General features: G+C 45.4%; 3 protein-coding genes across 3 annotated transcripts; 1 reads left to right on the top strand and 2 right to left on the bottom strand.

Annotated features, from left to right (window-relative positions):
- Positions 1 to 133: 133 nt before the first annotated feature.
- On the top strand, positions 134 to 6,877 carry cunh9orf78 (chromosome unknown C9orf78 homolog; the record flags this gene model as incomplete). Its single annotated transcript, NM_001292837.1, is given in 9 exon segments — positions 134 to 256; positions 1,905 to 1,964; positions 2,265 to 2,316; positions 2,688 to 2,758; positions 3,601 to 3,681; positions 4,574 to 4,771; positions 5,204 to 5,340; positions 5,930 to 6,028; positions 6,687 to 6,877. Coding segments are annotated over 9 exon segments (870 nt in total). The 3' UTR covers positions 6,779 to 6,877.
- Positions 6,878 to 7,812: 935 nt separating this feature from the next.
- LOC103183045 (torsin-1A-like) lies at positions 7,813 to 13,738 on the bottom strand. Its single transcript, XM_042337316.1, has 5 exons — positions 13,478 to 13,738; positions 11,605 to 11,870; positions 10,968 to 11,143; positions 9,530 to 9,657; positions 7,813 to 8,739 (listed from the first exon to the last, which is right to left on the bottom strand). The coding sequence occupies exons 1-5, from the start codon at positions 13,686 to 13,688 to the stop codon at positions 8,492 to 8,494; spliced, it is 1,029 nt and encodes a 342-aa protein (XP_042193250.1). The 5' UTR covers positions 13,689 to 13,738; the 3' UTR covers positions 7,813 to 8,491.
- A 2,745-nt stretch (positions 13,739 to 16,483) lies between these two features.
- On the bottom strand, positions 16,484 to 20,443 carry LOC103183044 (torsin-1A). Its single transcript, XM_007900283.2, has 5 exons — positions 20,043 to 20,443; positions 18,736 to 19,001; positions 17,628 to 17,803; positions 17,279 to 17,406; positions 16,484 to 16,962 (listed from the first exon to the last, which is right to left on the bottom strand). Exons 1-5 carry the CDS (start codon positions 20,215 to 20,217, stop codon positions 16,709 to 16,711), a joined length of 999 nt encoding a protein of 332 aa, XP_007898474.1. The 5' UTR covers positions 20,218 to 20,443; the 3' UTR covers positions 16,484 to 16,708.
- Between the last annotated feature and the right edge of the window lie 2,670 nt (positions 20,444 to 23,113).

Consider the following 23,113-nt stretch of genomic DNA (forward strand, 5'->3'; position numbering starts at 1 on the left):
AACAAAGGGTCCGACGGCAAATACATCCCCCCACCCCCCCCAACCCCACCCCACTGACCAATCGGCGCCCAGAGCGGAAAAGGGGTGGGAGGTGGTTCGCAGCAATTACAGTCCGGCCCGCGGTGACCGAGCGGTGGCGTTGTTGTGAGTCGGAGCCGTCTGTGGCAGAGAAGAGGATGTCGTCCGGCAAGAGCTACAGGCGGAGGAGACTGGAGGAGTCGGATGAAGAAGACGAGCAGACAACTGTGATGGTCAGGTGAGAGGAGCGGGAGTCACTGCCCCCCACTCCCTCCCCCCCCACTCCCTCCCACTCCCTCCCCTCCCCCTCCCCCCCCACTCCCTCCCCCCACTCTCTCCCCCCCACTCCCTCCCCTCCCCCTCCTCTCCCCCACCACTCCCCTCCCCCACCTCCCTCCCCTCCCCCTCCTCACCCACTCACCCCCCACTCCCTCCCCCCCCCCCACTCCCCCCCCCCACTCCCCCCCCCACTCCCCCCCCCACTCCCCCACCACTCCCTCCCCTCCCCCCACTCCCTCCCCTCCCCCCACTCCCCCACCACTCCCTCCCCTCCCCCCACTACCTCCCCTCCCCCCACTCCCCCACCCACCCCCACCACCCCCACTCACACAGCTCAGGCCTGGCTGCTCACTCGCTTCTGATAACAATCATCATCATCATCTATTTGACGCAGCGCCTTCGAGATGTCGCGGAAGCGCTCGGTGGGGCCGACACTGTGAAGCGCAGCGCCCGCGGGTTTTGTGGGCGACGCTTTGGGACGTCCTCCCGACGTGAAAGGCGCTCTCTAAGTGTCATTTTGTTGTTGTTGTCGTCGTCGTTGTATCCGGGCTCAGAGAAGATAATAATAATAATAATAATAATCCTCGCATTTGATATAGCACTGTTCACGTCTTCTGGACGTCTCAAAGCGCTTCACAGAGTGTACTGTAAAGTGAATTGACTGTATATTTTGCGCGGCAGCCAATTGCGCACAGCAATGTCCCACAGACAGTCATGGTTTGAAGTGACTAGTTTATTATTGTTTTTTTTTCTTGAGGGATTATTATTGGACTCTGTGCGGAGTAAGGAAACGTGCCCGAGGTTTCGCCCTCTGCCGGGAATCGAACCCAGGTCTCTCGCTTGCAAAGCAAGTGCTCTAACCACTGAGCTACAGGACTCCTCCTGTATTAGTATGAAGGATCCCTTCAGTCAGTGTTGCAGAAAGTGGGTGAATACAGAGCCCCCACAGAAGAAAAAAATTGCAAATGCTTTTTTATTCTTAACGGCCTTTAGGTTCCTTGCTCCAAATTTGCTACTTTCAGTCAGAAAGATTAAAAGGGAAACTGGTAAAGCTGCCAGGACATTAGATTAAGAGATTACTTTTTTTACGTTTCATTGGATGAGCCGAATATGGGACCAGATGACACGACACTGCTCCCGGAAAAGCAGTGGAGTTCATCAGAGTTCCGTGATGTAATCTATAAGCGAAGCGTGTTTTAAAGGTTCTGTGTTCCTCAATGATAAGAGTGATACATATTATAGTGGCTTAAACTCTGGAAAACTCTCCCTCAATCCCTCCGCCTTTCCCCCTCACTCCCCTTTTTCAGCGTTTTAGCCCTTTTAGCTCTGAGATGCTACCCTGCCTGTTGTTGTTGTTGTATTTAGTTTCTATTAAATGGTTTAGTTTATGTAAAATGTAGGTTTTTTTTATTCTGAGTATCATGAACTTTGTTTCAATAATTATTTTTAAAGTAGCTTTTCAGAATCCCGCTAGTAACCTTTCTTTATAATAATAATAATACTATTCCTTGCATTTGATACAGCATCTTACCACGCCGTTGAGACATCTCAAAACTCTTCACAGGATATAATGTAAAGTGCAGTGACTGTGTATTTTCTTTCTACAGGTCAAAGCTAGATGAACTAAAAGAAATTCAGAGTATGAGGAGAAGACAAAATGGTGTGAGGTATGTAGGGCTGGCACAGTAGGCATTGCCTAATGCTCAGCATTAAAACTTTTTGTGTAGAGTAATCTCAGTAAACCTTAAAGTAATTGTAGAAAATTATTAACGATTGTTAATAATTTAATTATTGTTACAAATTACATCATTGATGCAAAGCTGTTTTGAAAGAATAAATAAATGCCTTTTTACAGATGTCAGAAAATTCTTCTGCATCTGTTCTAAATGGACTCTTTCTTGGCTTCTCAAGTTTAGTTGTATTGTCCTTGATCTCTGTTCCCTATTGTTTTTAATTGCCTGTTACAGTGCTGCCGCCCTGCTTGTTGGGGAGAAAACGCCAGAAGAAGCCTCGACTGTGGTACGTTGGTAATAATAATAATCTTTGCATTTGATATAGCGCCTTATCACGTCTTCGAGACATCTCAAAGCGCTTCACAGAATATACTGTAAAGTGAATTGACTGTATATTTTGTGGGTGAAACGTGGCAGTCAATTGCGCACAGCAGTGTCCCACAAATATTTATTAAATGGTATAATTGCTTCTAAAATGCAGATTAATCTGTCTGAATATTATACTAGTTATTGTGACTGGTAACTATTATTTGACAATTGCTGATGCGTTCTTTTGGTCTAATCCTCTCACTGGGCCCTTGATATGTTTTCTCACTGGGCACGCATTTCTACATTTGTTACAGCTAATCATGTATACACAATCTTTTATTTGCACAGGACGATCCCTTTAAATTGAAGACTGGAGGAATGATTGATATGAAGAAGATTAAGGACAGAAACCGAGAAAGGTTAGAAAGCAGAAAAATAACAAAAAAAAGTTAAAATGACAAATACCTCTTCTACCTTTCGAAACAAGTGTGTCAGTGGTCACACGTGAGTAATAGTGGATAAGTGCATATCAGCAGTGCTGAAACCATAAGCACCCACATTATTCCTATATAACAAATAACAACTAGTTAAGGGATTTTTCTGTTCAATGCTTATCCATAAAGATAAGAAAACGGTAATAAAACTTAAATGAGAAATTAAAATACCCCCCATGAATTAATTTATGTTGAATACTTGCTAAACCTAAATCTGTGATATTTCTGGCACCATTTAATACTTTTACCCCTTCATCTGTCTGAAGGTTTTACCTCTCCCGCCTTCATATTCATAAGAATTATATGTCCAAGAGGGTTGGCCAGCAATCTGTACCCAAATTTTCTCTCCCAACAATAATCGAGAAGAGGTAGATGTGAAGAGCCCCCTAGCAGCCTGGGCTGATTACTTCCCTGAGAGGAGCTCAGATTCACTGTCCAATAGTGCATGTCTGAGTGCTGAGACCGAGTGCGCTGGAACTGAGAGGGCTGGAAGCAGGATGTGGGTGTGAACTATTCTGTGGCACATATGTGATTCCTCCAGCCTCCTGCCTTAGTTGCACAACTTTCTCTGACCCAAAGCGCCATCTCTGTGTACGTTTAACTGTGGTACAGAAAGGCGACTGTGGGGCACAGAAGTCCAGCAGAATACCAATAATTCAAAGGCCCACGTGAGTTTGAGTTGGTTTTGATACGGTTATGGATTCTTCTTATCATAGAAATGGGGATGTTTAGAAATCTTTGGTGCCAGTAAATGTTTTCTTTTTCAGGGTCGAAGAAGAGGAGACTGACCTGAACCTGGGCACCTCATTCTCAGTAGAGACAAACCGGCGGGACGAGGATGCTGACATGTATGTACAGACTTGTGTTGTCCGGTTATGAAATGGAAGCAGTCTATTAAATCTTCGCCTTACATTAAAAGTAAACTGGTGTAAAACCCTATGGATCTGTTATGTCCATGTAGGGCATTCCCAAGGCCAGGAAAAGTTACTTAAAGTCCACCTACTCTTTGTGGCTCATAAGAAAAAATCTGATTGGCAGTCTAGCTGCTTGGTCAGGATGACTGTAAGTTTTAATTATGTTTAAGAAATACAGGGCATCACCAAGAACATCGGTCAAGGTTGTAAGATAAAATTGATAGAGAGCTAAAAGGAAATGAGGGAAGAAAGGTTGAAGATGAGGCAATTTCAAATAAAATGGTTCTTTGGAAGTAAACCTAATAAAATTGGTGATTTCAATCCACAACTGTTTGTGCGACATTGCTGTGTGCAATTGGCTGCCGTGTTTCGCCCAAATATACCGTCAATTCACTTTGTAGTATATTCTGTGAAGCACTTTGAGATGTCTAGAAGACGTGAAAAGCGCTATATCAAATGCAAGGATTATTATATAAACCTTTAGGGAAAATAGTTTATTTTTCCTAAAGGTTTATATAATAATAATTTTTTTGCTAACAAGTGTTTTGAAAGAAATGTCTACAAGACAGGGATGGGTTAGGGTGAGAGTTAGCTAATTGGTCAGCTAATTTTCATTTCAGCCTGCCATGTTTGTGAAATGGAGAATCTGAGATTTGATTATGTCCCCGGATTTGAGTAGTGACCAAAACCTAAAACGTTGAAGAACCTATTATGAGTTACGACTAGTCAACCAGATTTTTCTGACATGGTAACTAATTGCTCCCTATTGGAGACTGACCGGCATTTACTCTGTATTGGAGAGTAACCTTCATTTCTTCTGCATCAGGATGAAGTATATTGAGACAGAGCTAAAGAGGAGGAAGGGGATCCTGGAGAATGAGGAACAGAAGGTCAAGATCAAGAACCCAGAGGATATGCTCTATGAGCTGCCCGACAACATCAATGTCTCCTCAGCCAAGCGCACGGAGGAAATGTTATCTAATCAGATGCTGAGTGGCATTCCCGAAGTGGACCTGGGGATAGAGTAAATATATCATTTACCTGCAGTTCAATTGTAATCGCATTTAAACTGAAACTAGCCAGAGCAAAGTACAGCAGAGCTGGGATACCCAGTTGATGATGTGGACAATATTTTACTTCAGCCTAATATGAAATTATTAACAGTACAAGCCATGTAATGCTGTATATACTAGACAAATTCCAGTATATCTCAATCCTATTGTCTCTCGAAATACATTTAAGGAAACATTTTAAAGGCACATGGTAAATTATGGTTTTGTGTGCAGACCTCATTGGAGATTCTTCTATTGGACGTCTAATGGTGTTGCACTAAAGCTGACAGCATTCAGCGGCCTTGAAGAGCCCTCATTAAACAGGTCCTGCATTACAGTGTTTTGTTTCTCGCTCGAATTGCGTTTGCCGGGGCTAATGAGTGCTTGCTTTTCTCTCGTCAAAGTGCAAAGATCAAAAACATCATCAGCACCGAGGAGGCAAAGGCACAGCTTCTGGCCGAGCAACGCAACAAAAAGAAAGACAACGCCACCTCATTCGTACCCACCAACATCGCCGTCAACTATGTCCAGCACAATCGGTGTAAGTGCACGTGTGTGCCGTGACCAAGCACTCCAGGATGCTATCCTGCGTGAAGGGTGCTATGTAAAAGCAAGTTGTTGGGTGTGTTTCGACATTGCAATTTGACCCACGTGGTGAACACCTGTCCTGAAGAACCCATTCATTCCAAATTGGGTTGAACTGTTAACACCACTGGCTGGGCTGGGCTCTGGTGGTGGGAGGGTTCTGTTCTTTGTTTGGTTTGTTTTGATGGTGGGTTAATGTTGCTTGTTCTTTGATTGGGGAGGAAGAGAAGTTTCTTCAGCACTGTTTTATATATATATATGTATCTATATCTATATCTCAGTAAAAGTGATGGACACGATTATCAGGGGCCTCTCTGTAACGGGTATTTTCATTGCTGGAAGAAAGTGCATTTCACTCTTCCTGGTTTTATTTAGCCCAAGAGGTTTGAGGTGGGGCCGAACATTTTCACGATTAAACTACTGCAGTGATTAAGAAAAAGCAAAGGCAAAGTACTGCAGATGCTGGAAATCTGGTATAAACACGGAAGTGGCTTTTTAAGCCTGGTGGAATCAGATTTATTGTTCCTTATTGTATTGTATTCCAGTCTATCGTGAAGAAATTCATGCACCTGCAAGACGCCATAAGGAGGAGCTCAAACCAAAGCCCCTGCGAGTGGGAGACACCGAAAAAACCGAACCCGATCGTAAGTTGCACTCAACACTTGTCACAGTAGCAGATGATATATGCTATCGAACGTTTTCATCTGATATTTTCAGCCTCTTTTTTTTAAATTTTACTTTGTTATGAGGGGAATTAAATGGGGTAACTGCAATTGCTCGTGTGAATCCTGCTGTGGAGAAACCTGCAAACAAGCCCGACAAAAGGGGCTATTCCATGTGCGCGAGGCTTGTGGTATTTCTAACAGCTGACTGTAGAGCAGCAATAGCAGACACCAAGGAGAGGGGATAGTGTTTGGTGATCTCCCTGCCCCCCCACCTCCACTCCCCCCCCCCGCCCCCCACAAAGAAAGGGTGAACAGAAAAAAATTGTTGCCGATGGAGGGGCAGACTTGTCCCTGGGAGCAGGCATTCTTTCCAGTTAACCCTGGAAAGAAGAAACAAACAAAGCCCTAACGGCCAAGCAGTGGGAAACTTGCCAGGTAGTATTCTCAATGCCTTTAGCCGATTGAACCCCAGCAGTACCTAAACACACATCCTGGGGTCCCCAAGCCTTGTTTAATTGTTTAAAAAATTGAATAACGTTTTCAAAAGGTGGTCAACAATTTCTGCAACTGCCTCTATGTAAATGTGTATGATATATATATATATATATGTGCATAAACAAACTTGTGTGTTGCACAGAATCTCCTCCGAATCGCAAACGTCCTTCGAACGAGAAGGCAACTGATGACTACCATTACGAGAAGTTCAAGAAAATGAGCAGAAGATACTAAAGGGTTGGATGACATGATTGTGTGAAAGCATCAGCATTTAATCCTTTCTGATCCCTTTGTATTAAATAGACCATTTGTATTAAAACAAGGCGGTACTGCAGTTTGAATTTTTGGAGGGAAACTTCGATGACTCCTTCTCCTCACCCTTCAGGAAAGAGACTAAACAAAATTTACCATAGATTTGGATAAACCAAATAATAATTCCTTCAAAAAAAATCAGTCACTCACTCCCCGACTGTTTGTGCGCAATTGACTGCTGCATTTCGCCCACAAAATATACAATCAATTCACTTTACAGTATAACCTGTGAAGCGCTTTGAGACGTGAGACCATAACAATGTGATATGGTGCTATATCAAATGCAAAGATTATTATATCTCCTTCAAGACCCATCTCAAGACCCTCCTGTTCAACCATAGCTTCGATCACCCTCCTGCCCTCTCTCCACCCCTCCTGATCCCAACCACCAGCTCAGGTGTGGATCCCTGGCTGTCCAGCGCCTTGAGACGTCCTGCTGACATGAAAGGCGCTATACAAATGTCATTTGTGAGAACCACGGTGGAATCCCCGGCTGCAAATTTCACTTCAATGTCGAGCTGCAGAAGAGAGGAAAGTCCACCAGGTGGAGGTACTTTAACACACATTAGTGATTTCAAATGTAATAAAACTCCTGCAATCACCTGAGAAATTCTCTCATAGTAGCCTGAAATGTAAAACATGTGATTCCACAAATTAAAATTTATTTTAAAAGAAAGCTTAACTTTCTTTAAAAACAGTGAAAATTCTGGATTTTAAAAAAAAGTGTTTGCAGTTAGTATAAAAGCTTTACACAGTCTATTTCACTTCATATTGTATTATTCGTACCCCTATCGCAATATGGCACAAAAGGGCTTTCTGCCATTTGCCTGAAAGAATGTCTAATTCTGTACGGTACAAATTGCTGAAAACAATTACAAGCTAATCCTGTGAAGACTGTCACTTTTTCTTTCTTTATGTTCCAAAGATTGTTTAAACAATTTTGTACGGGAAGATTATTTTTTACATTTCATTTCTGTTCTTTAATTCAAATCATCATTAAGAAGCGAGAGGAAATCACGTTCTCAAATGTTCCGCAAAAAAGAAAGCTGAAACAGTCTCAAAAGGATTTGTGGACAGACTTGCTGTATCCCTTCCCCCCCCACATTGAGCATAACTTAGAAATGGAACACTTTGCATTTATTTGATAACCAAATTAAACCTCCACAGCCTCGCCTCAACAAATAATCCTACTCCTGCAACTCTGAGATAGGCTGCGACAGTTGTGAATGATGGAAGCTGCATTCTGGATTTTTACTCGAGACGATAGGACCTTAGACTTCGACAACAGTGCTGAGTAGATTCTGCAACTCCTGATCACTGGCATTCTGATAATTTTGGCTTTTTTAAAAAAAAGTAGTATTAATTTGTACAGGAACGCCAATAGACGATTAATGGAGCAAGAGGTAACAAGCAGTAGACTTAATATTGACACTAGGATCAATTTTGAGCCTGTGAAGGCAAGTTGGTCCAGCGTGGAATCAATACTTACAACAATCACTCCTCCTTCATAGTTAATTTCACAATTGTCAATATATACAGAAAATGTACAATACTACAAACACGATTTGCTTCACGTTTAAAAAGTTTCTCATCGGGGGATCAGCAAAGGGTTTGCACCTCTGAAACAAGTTCATTTCATTCCAAGTAAAAGTATATCTTGGCTTCTACGGCTTTACAGCCTTTGTCTGAGAAGATCTTTTCGTTCTTGGGGAAATACGTCATCTCACTGGCTATGTCATTAATGATGTCCTCGTCCACTGGGTAACCCCTGGAAATCAGTTCTTCCCTGATGCACAACTTCACGTGTTTGTATTCCAGGGGCAGGAAAGGCACAAAGTAGTCGATCAGGTTTTTGTCAATGAGGCTGGTGTGCCAGAACCCACCTGTGAACAATACAGTACGATACACTTATCAATTTATAAGTCTCTCCTGGACTTAAAAGCCGTCATAAGCGGGCAAAGTTTCTCAATAAAGTTTTGAATTTCATGTGATTTGCTGCACTATGAAGTGGCAGTGCATCTACCAATTCCCCAAAAATAAGGCGGGTCCATTCAAACAGGTGAACTGGGGGTGTTGGAAGGGAGCAGGTTATAAGGACAAGCAAAGAAGAGGGCGGGGAAAGAAAGACAGGAAAAATTTAGGTGGAGGACAAGAGGACGAGATTAGAGGTGGTTGATGGTGCAAGACATAAGAAAGCAACAGTGGGAGATCTAAGCCCCTTTATGCGTCTAAGACTCAATGATTATAGAAGAGGGGTCCCTTCCAACATCCCCCAGTTCTGACGAAAGGTCAGCAACTCGAAATGTTAACTCATTTCCCTCCATCCATAGATGCTGCGTGAGCTGAGTGCTCCCGGCCACTTCTATTTTTATTTTAGATTTCCAGCATCTGCAGTATTTTGTCTTTTGATTGATATAATCTGTTTGGAGTGTTGTGCAATTTTGAGGTATGTGTTACAGCTGTGACATACATTTAACATATATTTTTGACAACACAAAATATACAGTCAATTCACTTTACAGTATATTCTGTGAAGCGCTTTGAGACGTCTCAAATGACGTGATAAGGCGCTATATCAAATGCAAGGATTATATTACCTTATTAATAGCATTAACAGTAAATTCAATTGGTTGCAGCACCCTCAGCACAACAATGACACACACACACACTCACTCTTCTTGTTATTGAAGACTCCCACGGACAGTTTGGTTTCAAGGTCTTTCAATTTAATGTCCTCTCTTTTGTTTCCTTTATGCCAGTAATCTAGTGTAACCTCGGTTATCTTCTCACCTCCCGCATTGCTATTGACCAAAAATAAACACAAAATCATACGCTATAAACCGCATTCACATCCCTTATATTGAGTCACAAAATAATAAGGTATATTTTCACATTATTAAATCTTTTCAAACACCCTGCAATGTCAATGGTAGAGCTCTAATCAGATTCAACAGGAAAAGGGATTTTTTTCTATTGGCTAAATTTCTTAACTCATCACATAATTAAATATTGCATTTGACACAATGCCTTACTATAGCAAGATATGTCAAAGCGCTTTATACAATGAGCTATTTTCACTGCACAATGGTCATTGCACTCCAAACATGACGGCCAATTCGCCCAACACACCACAAATAACAATTAACAACAACAACAACATTGTATTTATAGAGCGCCTTTCACGTCGGGAGGACGTCCCAAGGTGCTGGACAGTTGTGTCAGGACCCGAGCATTGGGGGGAAATGGTGAAGGGAAGGGACGGAGCGAGGAGGGGGTAGAGAGTCGAGAGGGGAGCTGAAGGCTCGGTCAAAGAGAAAGGTCTTGAGACCGGCCTTGAAGGAGGAAAGGGAGGAAGCGGCGAAGGCACTGGGGGATGGAGTTCCAGAGCCTCGGGGCTGAGAGGCTGAAGGCCCGGCCACCGATGGTAGGGCGGTTGGGGCGGGGGATGTGGAGCAGACCAGAGCCAGAGGAACGGAGGGAGGCTATGGGCAGGTAAGTAGGAACGGAGGGTACGGGCAGGTAAGTAAGACAATTGACCTTTTAATATCATTTTTGGCAAACTTTGAGAATAAATTTGAAGAAAATGCAGATAACTCCCTGCTCGGTTCTTCCAAATAGTGCAAGAGCTAACAATAATAATCATCCTATCATTTGGTACGGCGCCTTATGATGTTGAGATGTCTCGAAAGTGCTTCACAGGATATAGTGTAAAGTGGTGACTGAGCATTTTGTGGGCAAATGCAGCGGCCAATTTGCACACAGCAATACCACAGAAACCGCTGTAGAGCGAGTGACCAATTTTACTTGATGGATTGTTGGCCAGGGCACCAGGAACAACTCCCTCTTCTTTTTGAATGGAACCATGAGATCTTTACAGCGAATACTGTCCTTACTACACCAACGTCTCAGTACTAAATGTGATCTTTAAGATGATCGAGCCTCATTTAATGTTGCATTCTAAAAGACAATTCCTCCAGCAATGCAGCACTCGCTCCCTCAGTGCTGAAGTTGAGCAACAACTGCACTGTAATGGGACTCAAACCCCCATAACCTCTGTAGCACATCACTGACACAGCCTACCCAATATGAGGATAAAGAAACACAGACCGACCTCAGGAAAAGGAACATGGCTTTCCGGTACACCACTCCATCAATGTTATCGTAATAATCCAGGTAAGGCTTGATGGCATCGATAAGGCCCATCTGCATTTTGTCCATTTCATCGAAAATGAACATGGATCTTTCACACGCTGTGATGTTACCTCGAATCCATTTCTGGAGCTGCTCCTGAGGTGGGGAAAGTAATGTTACTTTTAAATACGCAAGCAATAGTCCTTTTTTAAACCCACCCCTCTCTGCACAGCTATTTACAATGTGCCAACCTCTATTTTACAGCAGTGGAGTACAAGAGCAGGTGCTCTCTGCTACAGACTCAGTCGTGGATTGAGTGAACAATTTCTCACTGGGAATGTGAGGTAGTGCTTGCAGGTGGTGGGGTACCACAGGCCATGAATTTAAAATCCATCACAGTTCTTGCAGATTGTAACATCATGTGAAACCCTTGATTAGATTACAATCTCCTGGGTAATTAGCGTTCTACATAAACACCACTAAACCACTCATTAGATTACAGCCTGTACATCACCCACACGCACCACTGTTCTCCGTGATCTTTGTTTTTTCCATCATCAGAATGCAATGATTTAACAGAACAACATTAAGCAATTCACGCCTCGCTCTGCCATTACCTTATATTGGCTGGTGTGCTCCGAATGAGGGAAGTGCAGAGTAGTAACAAACTGATGAACATACTTGCTGTCCAATCCCTTTGCATAAATGTTCTTAGCTATTAATTTACTCATTAAGTTTTTGCCTGTCCCAGTCCAGCCGTGAAGAGACAATGTGAGGGGTTTCTTGGGGTTAGGATTGTTCCAAAAACCTTTGATTGCTTTCAGTATCACGTGTTTTGCAACGTGTTGTCCAAACAATTTCTCTTCCAGATCTCGCTCCAACCCTGTTTATGGAAATAGAATAAAAGTTATAGGTGGAATTTTACCATTAAGCCAATTTAAAGGTACTTCCACCAGCCACATATTAAGTAAAATCACATGAATATCACACTACTGAGCCACTTATTCTCCATCAACACTGCTAGTAGCATACAGCAGTTTGAATGCTATCATAGTAAATTGGTCACTGCAATCCACGGCTGTTTGCGGGACACTGACACGCGCGACGGACTGCTGTGGTTTCCGCCTACAAAACATCCAGTCGATTCACTTGACAGTGTATAGTGTGCGTCTCCTGCAAAACTTTGAGACGTCTCGACGACGTGATCGGCCACTGTATAAAATGCGAGGATTATTAATAGTAATATGATTATTATTCTTCAGCGTCTCGGGATGACCTCCCGAAGTGAAAGGCGCTATTACAAATATAATGTTGTCGTGGTTGTATTATTATTCAATCAACACCGCTTGACGCACACAGTAGTTTGAATGCTGTCACTAGTGCAGCACCCGAGTTGCCAGGTTCAGTTTAACCAGAATGTAGGTCTCACCTACATATATATATGTAGTTGGTCACCTTGGTTGTGTGTGTGTGGGGGGGGGTTTGTGTGTGGGGGGGTTGTGTGGGGGGGGGTTGTGTGTGTGGGGGGGGGGTGTGTGGGGGGGGTTGTGTGTGTGGGGTGTTGTGTGTGTGTGTGGGGGGGAGTGGGGGTGTGGGGGGGGGTTGTGTGTGTGGGGTGTGTGTGTGGGGGGGGGTTGTGTGTGGGGGGGGGGTTGTGTGTGTGGGGGATTGTGTGTGTGTGTGTGGGGGGGGGTTGTGTGTGGGTGTGTGTGTGTGGGGGGGGGGTGTGTGTGGGGGGGGGTTGTGTGTGTGGGTGTGTGTTGGGGGGGTTGTGTGTGTGGGTGTGGGTTGTGTGTGTGGGTGTGTGTGTGGGGGGGGGTGTGTGGGGTTGTGTGTGGGTGTGTGTGTGTGGGGGGGGGGGAGTTATGTGTGTGTGGGTGTGTGTGTGGGGGGTGTGTGTGTGGGGGGTGGGGGTGTTGGGGGGTTGTGTGTGTGTGGGGGGGGAGTTGTGTGTGTGTGGGGGGGGGGTGTGTGTGTGGGTTGTGTGTGTGTGTGGGGGGGGGTGTTGTGTGTGGGGGTGTGTTTGGGGGTGTGGGGGGGCTGTGTGTGGGGGGGTGTGTGTGTGTGGGTTGTGTGTGTGTGTGGGGGTGGGTTGTGTGTGTGTGGGTGGGGGGGGGGGTTGTGTGTGTGTGTGTGGGTTGTGTGTGTGGGGGGGGGGGTGTTGTGTGTGGGGGTGTGTTTGGGTTGTGGGGGGGCTGTGTGTGGGGTGTGTGTGTGTGTGGGGGTGTGGGGTGTGGGGGGTGGGGTGTGGGTTGTGTGTGTGTGTGGGTGTTGTGTGTGTGGGGGGGGCTGTGTGTGGGGGGGTGTGTGTGTGTGGGGGGGTGTGTGTGTGGGGGTGGGTTGTGTGTGTGTGGGTGTGTGGGGTTGTGTGTGTGTGGGTGTGTAGGTTGTGTGTGTGTGTGGGTAGGGGGTGTTGTGTGTGGAGGGGTGTTTGGGGGTGTGGGGGGCTGTGTGTGGGGGTGTGTGTGTGTGTGTGGGGTTGTCAGTCACCTGTGTAGTTCAGCTCCACCCACTGGGCCGCGCAGCACTCCTGGAGGTGGCAGTACAGCCTGGGGTAGGAGCTGAGCAGCCCCGTCAGGGCCGTGGCCACCCCCACGGCGATGCCCATGCTGATGGGCTCCATGGCGCGCGTCAGCGGCGGCGGCGGGAGGAGGAGGAGGAGGAGGACGGGGAGGAGGTGCGGGGGGTGGAAAGGCCTCATCGCTTTTCCTCACCGACACCGGAGACGCGGCGGGGAGCCGACCGGAAGCGGCGCGGCGTCACTTCCGCCCCGCTGGCTCCCCTCCTCCCGCACTTCCCGCCGTCAGGCCCCGCCCCCCCCACTTCGGCGGCCGCCGCCATCTTTGTGCGGGGCAGTGACGTGTCAGTGGTCAATGAGTCATCCACCCATCCATCCTTACCTTGGCTGTGTAATAATAATAATAATAATAATAATCCTCGCATTTCCTATAGCGCTTTTCACTTCGGGAGGACGTCTCAAAGCGCTTCACAGAACACACTGTAAAGTGAATTGACTGTATATTTGTGGGCGAACGCGGCAGCCAATTGCGCACAGCGATGTCCCACAAACAGTCGTAGATTGAAAATGACCAATTTATTATTGTTTGGTTTTGGAGGGATTGTTATTAGGCTCTGTGTGGAGTAAGGAAACTTGCCCAAGGTTTCGCCCTCTGCCTGGAATTGAACTCAGGTCTCTCACTATGCAAAGCGAGTGCTCTAACCACTGAGCTACAGGACTCAGATTATTGTGACCACGTAATAACTATAATTAGTCATAAATAATGATTATGATTATTATTAATATTACGTGCTGTCCCCACAAACAACAACAACAACAACAACAACTTGCATATTTTTTTTATTACAATTTCCTTACACATATTTAGAGGTTTCACCAAGCAGCAGCAAGTAAATAGTGTCATGAAGAAGCAGCGGTAGATTGAAACCGCTGGAAAAAAAATAGTACCATTTTTTTTTTGACGCAGAAACACACAACGCTGACGTCTGACAAGATCATTTTCACACTTGTTATGATGCACGTTCGGGTGCAAGGTGTCAATGTCAGAGAACGCAGCTTCAAGCTTTCCCATTTAAGGCGTAGAATATACAACAGCAGCGACAACATTACATTTCTATAGCGTCTTTCACGCCGGGAGGAGGTCCCAAGGAGCTGGGCAGTGTAACAGCATTTCAGACCTGAGCTCGGGGTGGTGGGGTGGGGAGAAGGGAGGGGAGGGGAAGGGGGGTGGCCAATGGCATGGTCGAAGAGGAGGGTCTTGAGCCCGGACTTGAAGGAGGCTAAGGAGGGGGCGAGGCGGAGTGATTGGGGGATGGAATTCCAGAGGTTGGGGGCAGAGTGGCTGAAGGCTCTCCCGCCAATGGTGGGGCGGGTGGGTCGGGGACGTGGAGCAGGCCAGAGCCGGCTGAGCAGAGGGAGCGGGCGGGTTGGTAGGGGGTTAGGAGGTCGCAGAGGTAGGGTGGGGCGAAACCGTTGAAGGCTTTGTAGGTGAGGACAGGATCTTGAACTGGATCCTCTGAAGGATAGGGAGCCAATGGAGTCGGGCGAGAATGGGGGAGATGGGGTCACAGAGTTTGGTGCGGGAGAGGACACGGACTGCAGAGTTCTGGATTATCTGCAGCCTGTGGAGGGAGGAGTTGGGAAGGCCGACAAGCAGGGAGTTTGCACAGTCGAGCCTGGAGATGATGAAGGCATGAACAAGAGTTTCAGTGGCCTGAGGGGTGAGGTAGTGGCGGAGTCGGGCGATGTTACGGAGGTGAGGGAAGGCAGAGAGGGTCATGGCTTGGATGTGGGGAAGAAAAGACAGTTGAGGGTCGAACAAGACACCGAGGTTCCTGACTGGCGGTGAGTTGAAGTGCACAACCATGGAGGTTGATGCTCCCAGGGCCTGAGGTGTAGAGGCGCTGGCGCGAGCCAATCAGGAGGACCTCAGTCTTGTTCACATTCAACTGTAGGAAATTTGCCCTCATCCAGGACTTGATGTCCGACAGGCAGTCTGTCAGGACAGCATTGGTCCTGGAGTTGAGGGTGTAGGCAGGAAGATAGAGTTGGATATCATCCGCATACGTATGGAAGTTGATCCCACATCCGCGGATGATGTCACCAAGGGGGAGCATGCAGATATTAAAGAGGAGAGGACCAAGGTCAGAGCCCTCGGGACGCCAGACGTGACAGTGCAGGGACTGGAGGAGAAACCGTTGGAGGCAACAAAGTGGAGACGGTGAGAGAGATAAGAATCGAACCAGGCAAGGGCAGATCCACGAAGATTAAGTAAAGAGGAGAGGCGGTGTATGAGGATGAAGTGGTCGACAGTGTCGAAGGCGGCAGAGAGAGTCCTGATATCACAGATATTCAGAATGTCATTGGTGACTTTGACCAGGGCTGCTTCCGTGCTGTGGGCAGCATGGAAGCTGGATTGTAGGAGTTCAAAGAGGGAATGGTGAGAAAGAAAGGAGTGGAGCTGGGATGCGATGATTCGTTCAAGGACCTTGGAGAGGAATGGGAGATTAGAGATGGGGCGGTAGCTGGCGAGAAGGGATGGGTCCACGGAAGGTTTTTTCAAGATGGGGGTGATGACGGATGTTTTTAGGGGGGTGGGGACTGAACCGGTGGACAAGGAGAGGTTGATGATGTCGGACAGGAGAGGGGCCAGAAGGTGGAGCTGGGAGACGAGAGAGGTGGGGATGGGATCGAGTGGACAGGTGGTGGGTTTGAGTTTGTGGACAGTCATGGTGAGGGAGGAGGGAGAGATAGGGTCGAAGGAGTATGGGGGGCAATGGGTGGGGGAGTGGGTCATGAGGGAGAGGTGATGTGGGGGGGGGTGGCTGTGGACGGGGCTGAGTGGCTGAACGTATCCCCTCCATCTTGGATTCGAGGAAGTCCAGCATCTCCTCAGAGTTGGAGTTTGAGGAGAAGATGAGCGTGGCGATGGGAAGGTGGACGGAGGCGATGGTTTGTGGTGGAAAAGAGAAACCTGGGGGTGTTCTTTGCCTCCAAGATAACCTTGGAGTAGAAGGAGGATTTGGCAGAAGGCAAGAGTGCAGCGGTAGGTCTTGTTGTGGTGAAGCCAAAAGAGCTACCTTGAAAATTAAGACTCAGTTGAAAAATGTTGTACATTTTGAGAGAAATCAAACCACGTACTTCCTCTTTCCGTTATTAGAAGTATTCTTTTAAAACTTTTTTTTAAATTTTACTTGATGATTTCATTTTGGTTCTCCGAAGTAATCAACTTTTGCACTCACAGTTTTGCAGCCTTTTACTGAAAATAATCTCTCTTTCTTTGGGAAGTAGATCATTTCATCTGCTATCTGACTGGCGGTGTCTTCATCTGTTCTAAAACCCCTGGCTTTCAACGTGGCTTTTGCACATAGTTTAATGTGTTTGTATTCCAGTGGAAGGAAAGGAACAAAATAATCAATCAAGTTGTTGTCGATAAGGTTGCTGCGCCAGAACCCACCTGTAAAAGAAAAATTGCAACTTGTCACATTGATGAAACTGATTGATTATCAGCGATTGGCCAAGTTTGTTACAACAACAAATGACATTTACACAGCGCCTTTCACGTTGGGAGGAGGTCCCAAGGCTCTGGACAGTCAGGGGTTTGGACCCAAGCTGGAGGTTGGGATGAGAAGGGGTGGAGGAAGGACAGGGGTAGGAGGATGACTGAAGGCTCACCCAAGGTGGAGGGTCTGGAGACGGACCTGTGGGATGGGATTCCAAAGGGTGAAGGTAAAGAGCCTGAAAGCCCGGAGCTGAAAGTTCAAAACACTTACTGTTCTCCTTATTGTAGACTTCCGCGGTCAGAGTGCTTTCCAGGTCTATCATTTGAACCTCTTCCCTCTTCTTTCCATTCTTCCAAACATTCAGCAAAAATTCAGTTATCTGTTCACCCCCCGCATTACTATTTACAAAGAGCATTTGAGTTATTAATTCACATTGCTATACCGCGGTTTACTGTAAGTACGTCAGCTAGAGAATGAGAAAAGGTTATTAAGCATGTCTAGCTTGCTCTGTTGTCCTATTACATAGGAGGCACGAGAGCAAGGCAGACACCCACTGAGCCTGCTCATCAATGAGAGAAGCATATCAACAACAAGCACTCTTAACAACACACATACTTACCTCAAGAAAATGAACATTGCCTTGCGATAACTGACGTTTTCGACTAGATCATTGTAGTCCAAGAATGGTTTGATGACATTAATGATTTCCGGGTGCATTTTGTCCATTTCATCAAAAATAAATAGTGACCTGGGACATGCTTTAACACTTTCCTGGATTATCGCCTGCAGTTCTTGCTGTGTAAAATTAAGTAAGAATTAATTTAAAAGAAATGTTTTCATCTAACAAAAAGCCATATAAGCCAATGCTCAACACTTGACTTGGTGGTCATTGGTTCTTCTAATAATAATCATTGCATTTGATATACTCCGTTATTATGTCGTCAAAGCGCTTCACAGGATATACTGTAAAGTGAATTGACTGTACATTTTGTGGGCGAAACACGGCAGCCAATTGTGCACAGCAGCGTCCCACAAACAGCTGTGGATTGAGTGACCAAATTATTATGATTGACTATAAAATCATCATTATTATCAGCTGTGAGCCGATCAGGGAACAGTTCAATGAGATCTTCGAATGCTAATTTCAAGCCCTCTCCTCAAAAATACATCTTTGCCCCTGTGCTAAATCTATATTTTTTAAGAAAAGCATTGTTACATTTTGGGGATTCAAATGTTTTAGTTAATGATCTGTTCACTAAATTAAATTTATAAACCTTATAAACCTTGTAAAGCGTATTTACAAATCTAAAATACAGGGCTCATGCCTTCAGATCACCGCAACAAAGTTTGTCAAGTGCAGTTTGTCAAAAGAATGAAATTAGCCGAAGGGTCTTCTTCATCCAAACCAATCTGGTCTGGAGATGTTGTTTATTACTGTTTGGACCTGATGAACAACAGTCACTAAGCGAGTCACAAGGTAAGGAATTAGAATTGGTGGAATACAATAGAAATCACATGTTGAATTCAATTATTAAGATATTTTACTCCTCAAATCCAACATCGATCTATTAGCCATCTTCTGATGTGGTAAGTCATTCTAACAACACTTTTGGTACATTGAAAGAGTAACTACTTCTGATAAAAAGCTAATGGTACCAGTTTTTAAACTTAGTATCATGGAAAATACTGACTGGTGTACGTACACTGTAGAAGAGAAAAGCAATTACCTTGTATTTATCAATATGCGCCAGATCCGGAAAGTTCAACTTAGGCAGAAATTGATGAACATGATTACTGTTCAGGCCTTTCTTGTAAAGGTTTTCCGCTATTATTCTACTGATAAAGTTTTTGCCAGTGCCACTGGAGCCATGTAGAGAAAAGACGAGAGGCTTAGCCGGCTCAGGATTACGCAAAAATCCTCTGATAGCCTTTAGAATCACTTCACTTGCAATGTGCTGTCCAAACAATCTGTTATCCAAGTCCTCCTGCAGCCCTATTTTAATAGAAGGAGAACAGGGCAAAGTCGGTTTAAAAACTTCCAGGAAATAGTCATCAGATTTTCACCGTTCCCTATTCGTCCGTGGCCGAAGTTCTGGATAATCTGCAATTTGTGGAGGGAACAGTTGGGAAGTTCAGTGAGCAGGCAGTTGGCGTAGTGAAGCCATGGATCAGGATCTGGGAGGCCTGCTATGAGAGGCAGTGGCGGAGGCAGGCAATGTTGCGGAGGTGTGGGAAGGTGGAAAGGGTCACAGCACGAATGTGGGGTTTGAAGGATAGTTGAGGGTTGAAAAGGACATCAAGATTAGCTCAATGAGGTGAAGCATGCAGTCATGAATGACGATAGTGTCAGCGGCTGAGGAGAGGAGGTGCTGCCGGGAGCCAAGCCGAGGAGGGCTTGTGTCGTGATTACGGGCTTTTCCTATAAGTAACGTGACTTACAGGAAAAGCCAGTTCAGCGGGTTACTCAATCCCTTAACTGCAGGAAAGTGAAACAATCTTTTCTGAAAATTATGAAGCCAACAGTTGATTTTGGTGTTGAAATGTGCTGTTTATGTACAGCACGAAACATTTGAAAACATTTGTGGGCAGACAAAGCCTTGTTTGAAACAACTGTTGGAACGTTGATAAAGTTTGTCCTGCAGTTGGGGGTGAGGGTGGAGGAGAAGTGGGGTGGCTGATGGCGTGGTCCAAGAGGAGGGTCTTGAGGCGGGACTTGAAGGGTCCCTTCTCACGAAGGGTCTTGGACACGAAACGTTGACTCGCTCTCCTCTCTCCATAGATGCTGCCTGACCTGACCTGCTGAGTGTGTTGTGTTCCCAGCCACTTCTGTTTTGGGGTGGGGGGGGTGGGGGTGGGGGGGGTTCAGGATCCAGTGAGGAGTGGGTTTGAGATATCAAGGTGGAAAGTGGGCAGTTGATGGACAGTGAGAGTGAATGTGGAGGGAGTGTGTGGGGGTGGGGAAGTGGGGGTAAAGCAGAGGGACACAGACACACACACGCGCACAAACAGCAGCGAGTGCAGAATCTCCAGTTACCTTTCACATCCAGTGGGATCCAATCCTCAGAGCAACATTCCCTAAATCTGCAATACAGATGATACTGAGCAGCAGCGGCCAATCCGGCCAGTGTAAACGTTCTGAATGGGTCCACGGCTTCAGAGAGGAGGGGGAATGGACACAGGAGGAACAGCAGTAAACCTGAGATCTTCATGTTGACCAAAGGTTGGGGATCTCTCACAGCAGCCGGTCCCCACTCACTGGCCACGGCCACAGCTCATCCCGTCACGGCTCCAGGTTTGATGTTTCCACGAATCCAACAGAAGAGACTGAACCGCAGCCGCTCTTTTACTGTCAGAGACTTCCTCTTCCTCGGTTTGAGACAGTGTCATGTGTGTATGTGGGTGTTGATTTGGCAGCATCGTCCACTGTCACTCTCACTCATACACTCACTCACTCACACACACACACACATACACTCACACTCACTCACTCACACACACACTCACATACACTCACACTCACTCACTCATACACACACCCACATACACTCACACTCACTCACTCACACACACACTCACATACACTCACACTCACTCACTCATACACACACCCACATACACTCACACTCACTCACACACCCACATACACTCACACTCACTCACACCCACACCCACATACACTCACACTCACTCACTCACACACACACCCACATACACTCACACTCACTTACTCACACACACACCCACATACACTCACACTCACTCACTCACACACACACCCACATACACTCACACTCACTTACTCACACACACTCCCACATACACTCACACTCACTCACACACACCCACATATACTCACACTCACTCACACTCTCACTCACTCATTCACTCACACACCCACATACACACACACTCGCACTCACTCTCACTCACACACTCTCACACTCACTAACTCACTCCCACACACTCACACACTCACTCACACTTACATACACTCACTCACATTCATTCACTCACTCACAAACATACACTCACACACAAACACACACACTTGCACACTCACTCACACTTACATACAATCACACAATCACAAAAACACACAAACACACTCACATACACACTCACTCAAACAAACAATCACATACACACTCACACTTACACATACACACTCACACTCACTCACACATACACACACACTTACATACACTCACAAACACACATACTCATACACTCACACACACAGACACACACACACACGCACTCACACATACACTCACTCACACTCACTCACTCAATCATTATGAATGCATTTCTGAACGCTGCGGACCATTGATTAATTACTCAGCTCAGAGAACTGAGCACTCAGTTTATTTTTTTCAAGAAGCTCTGTAAAATAAACGCACGCAAAAACACAACACACACACACACAACAAAATAGGTCTTTTGCCAGGAAAATCAAAGGAAAACTATGCAGATCTATTGAACTTTTCCCCCTTTGTGCTTCCTGTGGAAGGACTGACACTGGAAAATTGTAGAAAACCATTATCCTGATCTGTTGAGGGAATCCAGTGGTAGACATCTACACTAGGGATCTGTAAGGGGTTCCTAAAGCCAGGAGATTTTCCTAAAATGACATTTATATTAATGCTACCACATCATAATGAATCATCCGAAGCCAAGTTGTCACCAATTCATTGGCTATCCGTGTACCAACTAAAGGACACAAAACAAAGTTTCACCCAGTTTTGCCCCCAGCACCTTTAGATTATGATGTGGCAGCTAAAGACATTTCCTGGTTATAATCCCTCATTGCTAAAGGTGCTGGGTAACCACAATAAGAATTATAATAATAATAATTATGACGACAATCACAGGTTTGTGAAAGCCAAAGCAAAGTGGGTGTTAAGGTACTGTGGAGTTTAACCGACTAAAACTACTTAGATTTCTATTCATTATTCTAGAAGATGTGAAAAGCGCTATACCAAATGCAAGGATTATTATTATTATTATACTCACAGTCAATTCACTTGACCGTATATTCTGTGAAGCGCTTTGAGACGTCTCGAAGACATGATAAGGTCCTGTATCAAATGTAAGGATTATTATTATTATTAAAATTATTGTAGCTTGCCATGTGAGCACTGACCAGTATTTGTTTGTTGCTGAAAACAAGAGAGCTATTTGCATAGACAAGAGTGAAGCAGGGAAAAGTTTGCTGAGGAGTTTCTTTATCTATAAAGTCAAAATAGGATGCGCTAACGGCTAAAACAACAATCTAAAAATACCGATCTTAGACCCACAATTGCACCTAGTCTTAGCCCATAGGACTATGTTGCCTTAAAGTTTAAGATTGAGCGGAATTGTGTACTGTTCTTCTCAAATTCAGTCATTTTACAGGGAGGTAGAAGCTCTTTTTTCGGAAACTGTAAAGAAGACGCACATCATTGTCATTACCTGAGACTGTTACATAACCCACTGTGGAAACATTCTCTCTGCCAAAGCATCCGTCTCATTTACCCTTGTGCAGACATGGGAGTGTCTGGGGACAGAATAGTCTCTGTGACGTGATTGCTATCAGGATAATGGTTTTCTACAATTTTCCAGTGTCAGTCCTTCCACAGGACGCACAAAGGGGGAAACTTTCAATAGATCTGCGTAGTTTTCCTTTGATTTTCCTGGCAAAAGACCCATTTTGTTGTGTGTGTGTGTGTTTTTGTTTTATTAAACCAAGCGTTATGAGAGATTGGAAAGGACACTATGGAAAGCACAGAGACTGAAGTGACACTGATATATTCTGTTCTATTATCAAGACAATTACGCCTATTTGACAAATGGGATTGGGGCCTTTGCCATCTGCCTTCCTGTACTGTGTTCGCACCCCATTGGGAACAGAGGGGAGACAATGCGCTATTGTGTAGGGGGTGAAAATGTGCAGATTGAAAATGACACCGAATCGAAGGGCCTCTTTTGCTGGGGGTGAGTCCACTTGGTGTGACTGACGAAAAGGGAGACACCCAGTGATTTACTGACACCTTTTCACCAGTCCTGGTGCTGCTCGCTCCTTTTGAAACGGGAAACGATGGGTATTAAAGGAATTACCACGAGGGG

Source organism: Callorhinchus milii, unplaced genomic scaffold, assembly GCF_018977255.1.
Source record: "Callorhinchus milii isolate IMCB2004 unplaced genomic scaffold, IMCB_Cmil_1.0 Scaffold8, whole genome shotgun sequence".
In the NCBI taxonomy this organism is placed as follows: Eukaryota; Metazoa; Chordata; class Chondrichthyes; order Chimaeriformes; family Callorhinchidae; genus Callorhinchus; species Callorhinchus milii.

Bases quoted from the DNA above. Each gene is read 5' to 3' on its own strand.
- LOC103183045 (XM_042337316.1), bottom strand. From the start codon at position 13,688: ATGAGGCCTTTCCACCCCCCGCACCTCCTCCCCGTCCTCCTCCTCCTC. The intron at 9,658-10,967 runs GTCGGTCTGTGT...TTTGGTCAATAG, and splicing joins GCCATGTTCCTTTTCCTGAG to CAATGCGGGAGGTGAGAAGA. The intron at 8,740-9,529 runs GTGAGTGTGTGT...TATTGTTCACAG, and splicing joins AGTCTTCAATAACAAGAAGA to GTGGGTTCTGGCACACCAGC.
- LOC103183044 (XM_007900283.2), bottom strand. From the start codon at position 20,217: ATGAAGATCTCAGGTTTACTGCTGTTCCTCCTGTGTCCATTCCCCCTC. The intron at 17,407-17,627 runs GTAAGTATGTGT...CTTTGTAAATAG, and splicing joins GCAATGTTCATTTTCTTGAG to TAATGCGGGGGGTGAACAGA. The intron at 16,963-17,278 runs GTAAGTGTTTTG...TTTCTTTTACAG, and splicing joins AGTCTACAATAAGGAGAACA to GTGGGTTCTGGCGCAGCAAC.